General features: G+C 36.6%; 1 protein-coding gene across 1 annotated transcript in view; it reads left to right on the forward strand.

The window, feature by feature from the left end:
- The window catches only part of anos1b (anosmin 1b), a 36,393-nt gene that overhangs the window by 19,135 nt on the left and 3,128 nt on the right, over positions 1 to 14,130 (forward strand). Inside the window, exons 3-9 of the mRNA XM_024279376.2 lie at positions 2,292 to 2,354; positions 2,937 to 3,144; positions 4,907 to 5,091; positions 7,550 to 7,679; positions 9,083 to 9,176; positions 9,530 to 9,773; positions 13,244 to 13,382. Coding sequence (XP_024135144.1) covers positions 2,292 to 2,354; positions 2,937 to 3,144; positions 4,907 to 5,091; positions 7,550 to 7,679; positions 9,083 to 9,176; positions 9,530 to 9,773; positions 13,244 to 13,382 — 1,063 coding nt within the window. The remainder of the gene's footprint in view (positions 1 to 2,291; positions 2,355 to 2,936; positions 3,145 to 4,906; positions 5,092 to 7,549; positions 7,680 to 9,082; positions 9,177 to 9,529; positions 9,774 to 13,243; positions 13,383 to 14,130) is intronic.

Raw genomic sequence — 14,130 nt, forward strand, 5'->3', positions numbered from 1 at the left:
CTGTTGTATTTTTTATTTATATTGATTATGTTTTGTTTTGTTGGGCCGGAGTTGATAGCAGATCTAATGTTTTCATGTTGTATATGTCAGCAGCAGTACATTAAGCAGCAGCTCTATATGTTTTGCAAAACTGATTAACAAAAAAATGGAGGGCTAAAATGTACTAAGCTGAACTTAATCTTAAAACAAAGCACAAAGCAAAGGTTTCCTAAATATGAAATAAAACACTTAAACCTAAGACAAGAATTGTGATTTCTTTTGTTGTAAAAATCAAATATTTACAGTAAAAGCTGCAGGATTTTTTTTTTTTTTTTTAGAAAATTGTAAAACTGAATTTGACCACATTTTTATATTGATGCTAAGCAGCCTTCCTTCTTTTAAAGACTCACTCAGAGTGAGTGAGTGAAAAGTGTGTTTTTTGAGTTTTATCATGTTCTTGTGGCATTGTTCTCGTGATAGAGGACATGCATGAAGAAAATAAGATTAAAGCTGTTTCTGTGTATTTCTTTTTTTTATTTAATTTTAATTTATTGTGAATCAGGACCAGATGTGATGTCGTTGGTAAATGCATGGAAGCGTGACATACAAGTTACTACGGTGCAAAATGCTCCCAACTTCGCTTCATTCTGATGCATCCACTTACAAATAGATCCATGCACGCTTTGTTTTCCTGAGCTTTCATCTAGCTCAAACTGTACGGCTGGATAGCACCAAAACTGCTTGCAATTTTCGTAGCACCACCAATGCTAGGTTGGGGGTGTGGGGGGCTGTAAACTACCAGGAGAGAGTGTACACAAAGGGATGATGGGAAATGAGCACAATCCTGCCCACAACTCTGAGGCAAATTTTATGATGAACTCCTGCCGCTCTGCAGAAACTGTAATCTAGAAAATGACAGTTTTTCTTTTTAATGTAGATAAAGCAGCATAATCATAATTAAAAGATCAAAATATGAAACTTATGACTCATTGTGACCTTTTTTTAAGTCCAGGTGCTAACAGTTTGACACTCTTTTTGTCAAGCCCATTTACAAGCAGCATGTAGAGTGCAACCTTTGAAATGAGTCTGGATTTTAAACTATAAACTAAAATTGTGTTAATAAAATGATTTTGTTTTAAAAATCTATCAAAAGATATTGTTCATTGATTTAGCATTGATTTTCCACCATTTTCCCAGGTGTTGCTCTATTATAGGAAATCTACATCGCATAACTTTACCAGGAAAATCTGATCCTGTTCAAACAGACCTGACATGACTGCAACTCTTTTAACAATGCTTTGTCTGCTTAGGAATAGGAAGTCATACAAAGCCTTAAAGACCTGATGTATTTAGTGCAAATATGGATGTATCAACATTTTGGGAAACACCTGGGAAAATTTGGCTCTTGGTATTTAAATATTAATCTCACAAAGTAATTCCACAGTTGTTGACTGTTGACTCTCACATGTGGAGAACTGTGGTTTTGAAACCACTTTTCAACTGTTAAAATATGTTTTTTCCTTTGCACTGAAGTGGACAGTAATGTTTTTCTTACACAACTAATATGAATGAAAGCCAATATAAATAAAATCATAATCATGTTTCATGCAGATACTTTATTTTATCCCCTTCAGGTTTGCACATGTGGCTTTATTATTCTTGTTGTAAAGATGCTGCATGTGTTATGTGTTATTGTGTTTCTTTGTTCATTTTGCGCATGAAAATCAAGTTTTTATGGCTTTTGATCTACCTCATTTCATTAAAAAAATACACTGCCCACGAGGTCCAGATCAGCTCTCTTAAATAAGCATGGATAGGTTTTATTTTTGCTAATTTCACTCAACAGTGGTTTTATATATTTGTGCAAAAACATTATTTTTGTCATATTTTTAGACCTTTTTTTTTTTCCTTTTTGAGTCGTTAAGAAGGAATGAGGGAAATGATTGAAGCCAGGCACAAAGGCGAGACAGACAGGCAGGAAAAAAGAGGAGTGGGTTGGAGGTTGAGGGTGAAACCGCAGTTTTTATATGTTGTCTGGTTTTAATTTAGTAAGAGCCATCATTCACCAGTTCACTGAGGTGGCAAACCAGAAGACTTTGTGCTTTATTTAGTATTGCTTGTAAGAGCTCTACTGGCTTAAATGTAGAAAAATGTCACAGATTTTTTAATATTTGCTCATTTTGTTTTCTTTTTTTAATGTTCTTTTCTTATTTTAGTCATTTGAAAAACTGACTCTGGCAAATGTGTTTGTTCTATTTCAGTCAGAAAGAATACAAGTTTGTCTTATCATTTATTTGCCTGTAATTTTGCAGTGCCTTCAGCCATGTGAAGAGCTGTGGGAGACGAGGATGATTCTCCCACCAAAGGCCTGTGAGGTAGGATGAAAAATCCACTGTCACTCCTACTTTACAAACACACTTGTTTTTTGCATTAATGTATTTTTCTTTGTAAAAAAAAAAAACAACATTTTTTAAAAATTCCTACTTGCATTATAAAAGTTCTTTTAGTCTTTTCAATGTATAGATAAAAGTTCACAACCGTTTGATGTGTTTCTTCTGTTTGTGTGTGGCCCTAAATGATTATTTAGAAATCCAGTTGCTGTGGTTTTTGGAAAGATTAGCTTTTCATCACAATAGCTCAAGCATGTTACCATTTGGACGGCTGACTTGCTGGCTGTTTAAGAACGCCGGGTAATTCAGAGCTATTAACAAAAGCTTGTGTTTACGTCGAGCTGAAATGCAGCCATGTGTGCACACACAAATATACACACTCTCCCACAGTCCTTGAGCCGAAGCTCAAAGACTACATTCTAGTAGTACGCACTTGAAGTCTGAGGGAGCACTTTCTCCTATCCTGTGTGCCCTCTTGGGTGTTATTTTACACAACCGCTTAGTGTTTTAGCTCTTTTAGTGATAATAATATCCCCCACTAATGCTCACTCTCCACCTCTCCTGCAGAAGCAGACAGAATGCATGACAAGCAGGGAGTTTCTGGCCTCCCTGAGGTTGTCTCGTCAGGGAGACTGCCCCCCGCCGCAGCGAGCCACAGGGTTTGCTGCAGCCTGTGTGGAAAGCTGCTCATCAGACCAGCACTGCCCTTCTTCCAGAAAGTGCTGCTATAACGGCTGTGGACACACCTGTCAAGCTCCAGCCAATTTATATAAAGGTAAAAGCAATTCCTTGACAGCCTTTCTCTAGTGTGTCAAACATGACAACTGACTGCTAAAATTTATTTTTTTGGCCCTGTCCTTTATTTTTCCCTGTTAATTGTTTATGCTTTTATTTATTTGGCAATGGTACGTTTCATTTTTTGTCAATCTAGCAATTCTTAAAAATACCTATTTTGTTCAATTTTTTTAAAATTCTGTATGCCTAAATATTTAAATTTATGGTAATGCATTAAAAAAAACCCTGCTTTTCAACACGTTAAGTACCAGCAAGACTGGACTGCCTCAAATCTGAAAGAATTTGAATGCAATGTTTAACCCAAGACTCAGTAGGTGCCATTCAGCACTTGAGTGATATTTATTTTACCTATTTGAATATGGAAGGAGTAGTTCTTCTAACACTCAAAATAACATTGTTGCATAGATAGTTTGAAATAAGTTTTTTGCATTGATTTGAAGCCTAGAATAGTTTTGATCTTCAACCTTTTTTCCACCACTAATCCATCACATTAGTGCAAAAGGAAACTGATCAGTCTAAAGCTACATTCACATCCCCCTCAGCAATGCACTTTCAAGCGATCACTTCCATGGAAAAGTCTATGTTAACGGGCTTCTGCGTTCAAAACTTGTGTCTTTACGCAAACTCCTACGATTGTTTTTGAGTGTGCAGCTGTTGAACACCCTTTGAAAGTTAAAACTGGTTAACCTTTGACTAACCAGGGACTCTGATTTGGTAGTGAGCGTCCTTCTTGATTTACAGAAGTACCAACTGTTTGAAAATTGATCATGGAGGGGAAATCAATAATAGCGGTTTATGAATTCGAATTCTCTCCTTACATCTATGGCTTCTCCCTACCCCCTACGTTTAGCCCTCCAAATGGAGAGTTATGGATAAATAGTGTCTTGAAATTCTGAGGTTACTCCCACATGATGACATCAATAGTTGCTGGTCAGCTACATTCGTGCGGAACTGCTAGTGCTCGGGAATACACAACAACAAAGGTTTTATAACTTTAAAAAGGTCGTGCTAAAACAAAGTCAGTACTTACATTTAAATGTAAACTTCTGTGCATTAGAGAACACCCACATGAAGATGCAGAACACCCTCACATTGGAGGGCTCTGCATTCCTCCGTTATAAGGGTTAGCCCTTAAAAATGTGTTTCGGATCCCCTACCCCTCCAAATGCCCCTACAATTGCAGGGGTAGGGAGAAGCAGTAGAGGTAGGGGAAGAATTCGGATTTGGCCTAAGTCTTTCATATATCGGATGAAAACTGTGAAAGAAAAAGCCTGGAGCAAGATTTGCACCTCTTTGACATTTTGTACCAACCTCTTCCAACTGGGGCGGACATGTGTTAATAAACGGTTGAATAATAAAAAAAGAATCCCCTCTCTGTTGTCCAGTGTGAACACCATATGCTTAATGAAGAAGAATGTGCGTTTAGCACGTTCTTGGATCCACGTCACATGCTCTGTGTTACTGGCATGAAGCCCAATGAGGCAATTTTTTTTGTGATATTGGGCTAAATAAATAAAATTGAATTGAAACGTAAAAGCACAACTCCAGGTGGAAAGCCAATTTAATTTGTATCGCACTTTTTGCACACAGGGGCAATTTAAGTGTCTTAAATTAAATGTGAGCTTCCTATGTTATCCAGTATTAGAGCAGATTTTTAAAATCTGGATTACTTGTCTCTGTTTTTCCTGGATTTTGTAACCATGTTGATATGAACACACGGCCTTCTTGCCTTAATCTTGCAGGTGTTCCCTTAAAGCCTCGCAGAGAGATGAGCTTCACAGAGGACTTGGAGGGACACGTAAAGGTAGGGTGGGTGTCCAAGTTCAACGTCAGCATGGAGCCAGTCGTTTACATCCTGGAGTCCCGCTGGAACATCGGCATTCACCCCAGTGAAGACCACGCTTCTCCCTGGTCTGCTGTCGCCATGGTAAATGCTGCAGAAACATTTTGTCTTTATTTTCTTGTTGAAGGTTGAGATGTTTCCATGAAGGATTAAATACTGAGGCAGTGAACAAGGAGTTCATTAGAAAAATACCATGACAGCAGCAGAAATCTGTTCCACAATAATTCTAAGATGCTATAATGATGCAAATAGGCCAAATGTCAGTGAAACCGAGTATTTAACAGCACAGTGTTTTGCTGTTTATGTTTAACAGTACCAGTGGCAGAGAAATGGCGTTAAAAAAGGTTTCCATGTGTCTTAAACAGTGAAGCAACACCATAAAGTTTGTTATATGTTTATTTCATAAATCTCTGTTTGTCTTGAATGATTCAACATCTCAGCAGTGGAGATGGATTGATGTTACACTGTTTCCACCTCAGCAGTCTGCTGCCTTGCTGTCTAAACCTCTACACCCCAGCCAGTCTACCTCTCTGCCAGGGTAAACCTAGGTCTGTGTGTGTGTGGATGTGTGTGTCTGTTGTCCATGAGTGTGCCTGTGTGAGGTTAGGTAAATAAGCAGAGCTTAAAAAGGAACCGCAGGCAGCCACAGTCATTCCACGGGCTGACTGAATGACTGAATGCTCATTATGAACTTAAATAGATGGCACCTCATGCTTGTGTGTGGTGTGTGAGTGTGTTTGAGTTTGGGTGTGTATTTAAATAGTGATTACGTTTGGTCTGTCAGGGAGACAAAAAGAATCGATCTTCAAACACTGTTACCATAACCTGATGAGGACATTTCACTCTACTATTACAGCAGGGAGGTCCATTCTGTCTCTGTTTATTTGACGGTTTTAATTTTATGGTTGTTGTCGGTCTAATAAGCCTATTTAAGACACCCAAGTTGTTGCAGGTTTCTACTTAATCTTTTTAGTCTTATGCACAAACACATCTTTTTGTTTTTTAATCTGTTTTCTCTCTTTTGTGGAGGTTGTCATTTGCACAGTGATTTGTTGATTAAATTTACACTTCATATTTAGCTTTACACCTGTTGGCCCTCCTAATGCAAAAAGCCTGTAAACTCACTTAAGCTTGAACATATGAGTTGGTGGTTAAGAGACCAGCGCACACTGTGATACAGCCAGAGGGATCTTTAAACACGGATTAACTCAACTAAATACCACAGTGGAAAACCAGTAAAATGTTAATTCTTGAACAATATGACCTTTAATTCTGTCAGCTGGGGAATCGTGGATATTTTGGTTCTGCTGCTGCTCATTTCACAACAGAGAACATGTGTTATTTTGAAGGTTTCAACATTTTTAAACAAAAACAGATCTATTTCTGACAGATCACACTAGGCGTTGATGTGGCAATAGGTTTTTTTCTATCAATCAATATAACGCATTATACTAAAAGTGACCTTTTACAAGAATTGCTCTGTTTCTTTTTCCTTGATGAATAATGTATGAGCATCTGCTGCTGTTTTGACCTCTTGTGCAGGTGCATATAATGCATAATAATGAACAGCTGGATGTTATTTTGTGCTCCTTCTTTTTTCATTTTTGGATAGACACTTAACATGAAGGGATGTCCCTTTTTCATGTCAGTTTGCTTTTAAAGTCTTAATGCTTATAAATGAGCCTATTTTGTAGAGCTATTACTCAAATATAAACAAATGGAGGAATGAAAATTTTATAACTCTAAATTGTTGTAAAAATGAATATTCTTGACAATACTTCAAATTTGTTTTAAACCTTTCAGTCTCTGTTAATTCAACCTATTCTTTGCCATCTGGTCTCTTTGAAAGCCATTAATTCAGTGATTGGACATTGCTCAACTTATAATCATAAAATAGCATGAAACCTGTCCAGATGCCTGTCCAATCTTGCTCTTTTTTTGTTTAATGGTTTTTGGGATTATCAAATTGTGATGAATTAGTACAGACAAATCAAATGTTAAATGTGATTGTAATAGTTTCTACCCAAATTTGAATTTATTTCTTTGTAAACACCCAACTTGTCAAATGTGAACATATGGTTCGCGCTTCCTCCCCGTCAATGTTTGGCGTTTTGGGTGTCCCTGACTTGTCCTTTTTTGATGTGCTGGCTGTTCCCCTTAAATCAGGGGTCACCCACTTTCAGGCTGCGAACTAGTAGCAGTCTGAGGGCCGCTTGTTACTAGGCCCCAGACTCTAACCAGGGGTTCCCAACCCTAGAGATGCGGAATGCTACCAGTTTCCTAACTCTAACCTGGTACTGGTTCTGCGTCCATTACCGCATCTGGTACCGCATCCCAAGGGTTGCAGACACCCAAAACGTAAAAAAGGGACGTGGAGGGGGCCTGAGCCATACATCCATATATGATGAGCTGGGAGTGAGAATGTTTAGGATAGTTTTATAACATTTAACATTTTTCTGGATCTTGTACGTTAACACTTCTGTCTTTTTTGGTCAAAATAAGTACTATTTCATGTTTACATTAAAAGTGTTTGTGTTCTTAGACTCTTTCAGAAGATGTACTTCTGACAGATTTGAGACCTCAGCGTTGGTATCAGTTCAGGGTAGCAGCGGTCAACAGCCAAGGTAGCAGAGGGTTCACCACACCCAGCAAACACTACATTTCCAGTAAAGGTAAAGGAAACTGAAAATTTATTTTGCTTTTCTTTATATAAATGTTAGAAATATTCCACTCAAATTGATTATTTTTCTTGCATTAACCCGCAAAGTGAGTTTCAACGTTTGGTCAACATCCTCAAAAAATGATTATTGTGAATTTTTTTTCTTTTAATGAGAGATTCAATGCTTCCTGGTGAAATGGTCAAAAAGTCAAGAGTGAATGAATAGCCCACTCGGTAGAATTGTCAGTCCATAAAACACAGACAGGAAACAGAATGTACTTACAAATGCAGATGCTCAGAGGTACATATATAAAACATACACACAGATGTACTCTGTTGGTTGGATGCCAAAGTGAAATCCCAGGCTTGGGTCATTGAGTCAAGGTGAAAGTAAGAGTAAGGCTGTCTTTCTCTTCATCTCTGTCATTCACACAGATCCCAACCCTCACAGTCAGTTTAAAGCTCAAAGTGAAATGTGTGACTGAAGTCTGTGAGTCAGGGAAAAATAGACTTAATAGTTATATAAATGTAATCTTGAAAAGACGCAAAGGTAAAAAAAAAGTGTGTTTTCTTGTCAACTAAACTGCATTTTTTGAGCAGATACTTTTAATAAAGGAAAACCATATTATTTATCCAGGTTAAAAGTTTGCAATGTTTTTTCATAACTTTCCTTAACACGGGATGTACTTCTAGTCAGATACATTTTGTAGTTGTACTCCTGTAAAGTATTCTGGTTTAAAGATCTAATGAGACACAGATTCAGTGTTAAAGCACCAGTGACCTCAGGATTTCAGGTTAAAGGGAAACTGTATCCAGTGCTGGTCGCCTCTCGTCTTTTGATTTGGTTGCTACTGGAAAGCGCTTCACCCTTCTCCAGTATCACTCACCTTTGATGCTTTAAATCTGATTAACTTTGTGGACTTGAATAATACAGAGACAAAATAAGATGTGTCTCCTGAGAACAGCTTCTGTATTTTACTCTTCTGCCACACCAAATATTGAATTATTGGAAAAATTCTTGACGTTGGTCACAGGTCACCACTTTAAAGAAGTAATCAGGAGCTTTTTGTATTTTATCAAGATTTCATCAAACAGATTTTTAGATATCCGTTAAGCAAGTTGAACTTAGTTTATATCTAATGTTTACCAGTTGTAAAGCAAACTGTGACCAACAAAGTTTGCCTTTACTTTTTTTTATTTAAAACTTGAAACAGGCCTAAAAAGCTTGATCTACTACCTTTACTGTATTGAGGTTTATTGCATTTTTTTGTCATCTAAGAACATTTATGCCCTCTACAATGCTCCAGTGTTCAAATTTCATGTGAAAACTTGAGTGATTTACATCATAAATGTAAAAAAAAATGACTTCACTCTTTAGAAACATTTTGTTTTTGCTTATTTTGTCATTTCTTGTAGATCCTTCACCTCCAGAACCTCCAATGAATATCAGAGTGAGCAACCAAACTCTAAACTGGGCAGGACTACAACTTGTGCCACAGGTTACAGAGAGGTAAAGATATCTCTGGAACTAGATATGCATTAATGTTTGTTGCTGTTTTATGGCAATTTACGTAAAACATTCAATGTTTTCCGGCCTGGTTTAGTTTTATGCATCATCTTACTCTTATTTGTGTTTACCAAGAAGTTACAGGAAGTTCAGGACATCTGTTGGGTTTGCATAGATTTTAAACTTAAAAAGAGCTAATAATTCAGTTTTACTTGACATGATTTAATTTATGATGCCTTTGTTGAACCTAATACCTCTTTGAATTTCAGTACATCTGTGCACAGTTCAAACTGCTGCTTTCACTTTGTTGTCATTCCTGTTGTGATGTTGTTTGACATGCAGTTTCCTTCCCCCAGGTCGAGTGAAAGTGGAACCACAGTGGCAGTCCTGTTAAACTGGGACCCCCCCAGTGAGGGAGACCTGCCTGTCCACAACTACAGAATCACTTGGATGCCTCAACATATACACACGGCACAGAAACACACACACACGCTTCAAGCTAATGCACAAAGACTGCACAAAAACAAGCAAAAATGGCAGACAAACTCTCACAGACAAGAGCAGAAGAAGAAAGAGAGCAACACCGTGCTGACTGCAGGGGTAAGAACGTGTTATTCTAAGTATAAAATGATGTAAATCCCAAAAAATAAATGTCAAATTATAAACATTTTTTATGACAAATTAACATTATGTTAATATTAATAATATTTTTTTATTGTGATGAAATAAGATGTTCCTATAGAAAAACTTTAAGGAGCAACACTGGACCAAAACGAACCGTTTAGATCTTCTTGTTTAAAGCTTTATGGACAGATGAAATAAAACAGGCTAACAGGGCACAGGTGCATACTTGTGCTTTATTATTGTGGACATGGAACATCACAGAGTTAGGCTCCAGTAAGCTATAAAAGGGATTAGAAAAGCCATTTCACTAATATACTTGCACACTGAGGAAACTTCATTTCAAAACATAAACTAAAGACCTACTATTGAAGTTATTTCTGCAACAAAGATTTTGCGTAAATCAATACATATGACGTAAATTAAATTTCATAGTTAATGCCTTTTATTCAGAACAGCATCTCAGTGACGGAGTTTGCATGACCAATCATAGAAATCCAAGATAAATAGTGATTTTCTGTAATTGTGAGCCATCAAGTCCACAAAAACATGTCCAAGTAATCCATGATTATCTCTTTTTCTGAATACCTAAAATCTATGGAGCTTTGTTATCAACTTGCCTTTCTTTTTTAAATTGGTGCATTAAGATTTGAGCTTTTGTTAAAACTCCTTTGTAACAAACTCCTACTGTTCTCCATAAACTATATAGTTTTAGTTCTAAATGACAGATGCTGTTCTCGTGAAGGAAAATGGGTTCAACTTCTACCTTTTGTGCAAAACTGATGTAAACTAAAATAAACAGTTGCATATGTATGTTAGAAAAGCATAGTTGAGCTTCAATTCTGAGAAAATGAAACCTAATCAAACACAGACAATGATTTAAAAAATGTCTTATATGAGAAATTCTGTACAAAAAAATGTACCAGCAACAAGCTTGTGGAAAAAAAACTACCAAAGACAACAAAATAGTCTTTTAAAATTTAATATTTTATATAAATATTTTTCTTGGTCTTATTGGATGACACACAAAGGCTAGTGGGAAGCACCTTCCACCTCTTATGTACTCATGCACACACGCAGTTCCATAACAGATGTTTACATTCAATTTTTAAGCAGGAATGGATTCGTTTTTCATCCCAAACCATATCCCTCTGTGGCCACTAAAACAGATCTTTAGATAAGGGCAAGGAAAGACGCTAAGAAGTGACTTGGATATCTTATGGTGCAAGTTAAGTAGTGAAGGAAGAAGTGAGGCACTGAGCCAGGATAAGTAATTATGTTCATGTTAGGAAAGGTATCGACAGAAAATGTATGCGTTTCAACCAGTTTTTGTCTGCTTTCCAATTCTCAAACAATCTTTGCATGTGCTGCTTATTAACTTGAAAATGTAATACTGTGCAGACATAAATATAAAAGTGCATTACTGTGATAAAGTGCTGTAAAAACAAGCATATTTGACATTTTTCCTCCATAATAGTTTAGTGACAGCTTAGTTGAATAAATGGGCAACAGAGGGAAGGAGCTTTTTTGCATTTGGACAATATGTTTAACTCAAAGCATCTGTAAATGTACTGATAATATTCCACTTAGTGCCCCATGAGAGCATTAGTGACTGAGTGTATCGGTTGTCATGGCAGTGAAACATTAGAGCTGTGCAATGGAAGTGCTGTTAGATGGATGTTTACATGCTGAAGGAGAACTACACAACTTTGCAGTTAGAAGAAACCTAATGGAGTTATTTTACAAAACAACTCCTAGCATCTTAGTGTTGGTCATTAAAGTGGCTAAAAAAAGTCTCACTACAATCGTCTTTTAATCTATTTTCAAAAGCATTCCCAGTGATATTTTGTTCAAGATTATTTTGTCTTTAGCTATAATCAAAGCACCTGTTTCGTGTTCTTGGACATAGTTGCTGCAGAGCAGCAGTTCATCAGAAATTTGCCTCTGAGCTGCGGGTGGGGCTATTGGCGGGAAATTCTAGCCTACGCTTGTTCCCCATCATGCCTTTGTTTACGCTCTCTCCCACGAGCTTACAGCACCTCACAACCCCAAACTAACAAAAGTGGTGCAACAAAAATGTGAGCAGTATCAGACTTATCCAGCTGAACAGTTTTGAGCCAGTTCCATTTAATTGAATAGGGACAACAAATATTCACAATTATGGTTTAAAAGAATGTAAAAAAATAGATTAAAATATATCCTATCCACTACGTTTTTAAACACATTTCTGGTTGTTGTGTCATAAAATTGTCTGATTGATTTAAACTAGGATTTAAAATATTAAGTGTTTTTCTGTTTTTTTTTTTTGTTTTGTTTTTTTAACACAAAAAATATATTATTTCCACTTCGATCGACTACTTTAATGACTTTTAATTCAACATGAACAAGCGATTATATAAATTAGTCTTAAAATAAAATAAAAATAAGTTATATCACTTCTTTTGTGTGTGTCGTTGTTGCCTCTCACGTGAGGAAATCCACTCTGTTTCGGACTTTACTGTTCTTAGTGGTAATGGTGATCCCAGACTTTGCCTGGTGGAGCCATTTATCTGTAGGTTCGGTCTGTTCTGCATGACTTAAAGCTTTGGAATTAAAATGAGCCTCACTAACTAGTGTTTCTCACTCGCAGCTGCATCTTGTAACAAAAACAGCAACATCTCAGCAGACAGGAAAAGCCAGAATGCCAGAACTAGACTGAATGAAAAAACTTTTTTAAGCACAGATAATTTATTACTCTCCTTTGGTGAAATATAATATATTCCTGGGGTGTGTATAAAACATATATGTCAATCAGGAATTCATGCAGGACTGCAGAAATGTAGCTTTAAATGAGATGCAAGGGGATTCTGGTGGATGTGTGTAAATGTGTACAAAAAGCAGATGAAACCTTGTTTTTAAACATGCATCAGAATGATGCTGTTTGACAAAATGGAAATTCTGGCTGTCTTTTCACAACACACATGTGCCCGTGTACAGCTGTACAGGCCATATGTTTTGTCTATCTTGTGGGTAAAGGAAATTCCTAAAGCTCATTTTGTCTGTGGGTTATTGAGTAACTGTTTCAAACTTTTGTTGTAGTCTCTTCTGACATGTTTTAAACTACACACTCAGACTTATCTCTTTGTACAGATCAACCAAAACAGATTGACTTGGAGCATGTTAATAATGTCAATTGAACAGCAAACTAATGCAAAACAGGTCTAAACTGTCAGCTTCAATTATAACTTGTAAACTATTGATGACATAAATGAAGTTGACAGAATCACCACCAGTCTGATTTCTATATGATCCCCATGGTGTAACATCCAGACATTTTTTCTGTTGCTGATTTTATCACACAACCTCCCTGGAGTTGATTTAATGTCTTTTGTCAATGTTTTAACAAGACCGTAAACCAAGGATGATTTCTGTCATTTTAATTAAGGTTCCTATTCCCTAATGTGTAACAGGCGCAGAATGAGCTGTGGGTGCAGGGTCTTCTGCCCGCCACTTCCTATTCCCTGTCTGTTCAGTCGGTCGCCTACTGGGGTCAAAAGAGACTAAAAAGTCACAGAGCGCAACTGGTTTTCACAACTATTCCTATTGCAGGTTTGTAAACAAAAGTACTTTTCTTATTCAACTAAGAAGTGGGACAGTCTGTATAGTTGAGGGGTCTGCAACCTTCAACACTTAAAGAGCTATTTGGGTCGATTTTCTCACTGACAACAATTTAGTAGGAGCCACAGTCTTACTGCTTTGTATTTATGTTATTGTTACTGTTATGATAAATATAAATACGTTGATGTTTTAGAAAATGGCATTTTTTTTCTAAATATAAAATATATATAGTATAATGTTTGACAACAGGCTTCCTTTCAAAATAAAAGACACCAGTTGAGGGGTAAAGACCTACATATGGCTCCTGGTATAGTTCATCAAAAGCTTTAAGTTGTAATCCCATAGCATAAAAAGCATTGGTACTTTCTAATGCCTCAGAAAAGGTATGACTTTGTCTCTTACAAAAAACAATCTATTTTTTTTTATTTGTAAAACAGTTTTTCATCATGGTGCATTGGCAGATTATGAACAAATATGACTTAAATAAGAAAACTGTTTCATTTGAAGCTACATGTTAGTGCTGCTCTCTACATTTTTAAGTTATTTTCAGCCACAGTTGAGGACCTCTAATCCAAAATGCAATTATTTTAGTTATAAAAAAAATAACTTCCTTATGTATTAATAAATGCTTTTTCTACAAAAGTAAACATTTCCACCTATTATTGATTGAATCAACAGTTTCACAGTTAGCTCAAAGCTTCTACTGACTTTCTCTGTGAACATACAGCTGCAAGGAAAC

This window comes from Oryzias melastigma, linkage group LG4, assembly GCF_002922805.2.
Source record: "Oryzias melastigma strain HK-1 linkage group LG4, ASM292280v2, whole genome shotgun sequence".
Taxonomy (NCBI): domain Eukaryota; kingdom Metazoa; phylum Chordata; class Actinopteri; order Beloniformes; family Adrianichthyidae; genus Oryzias; species Oryzias melastigma.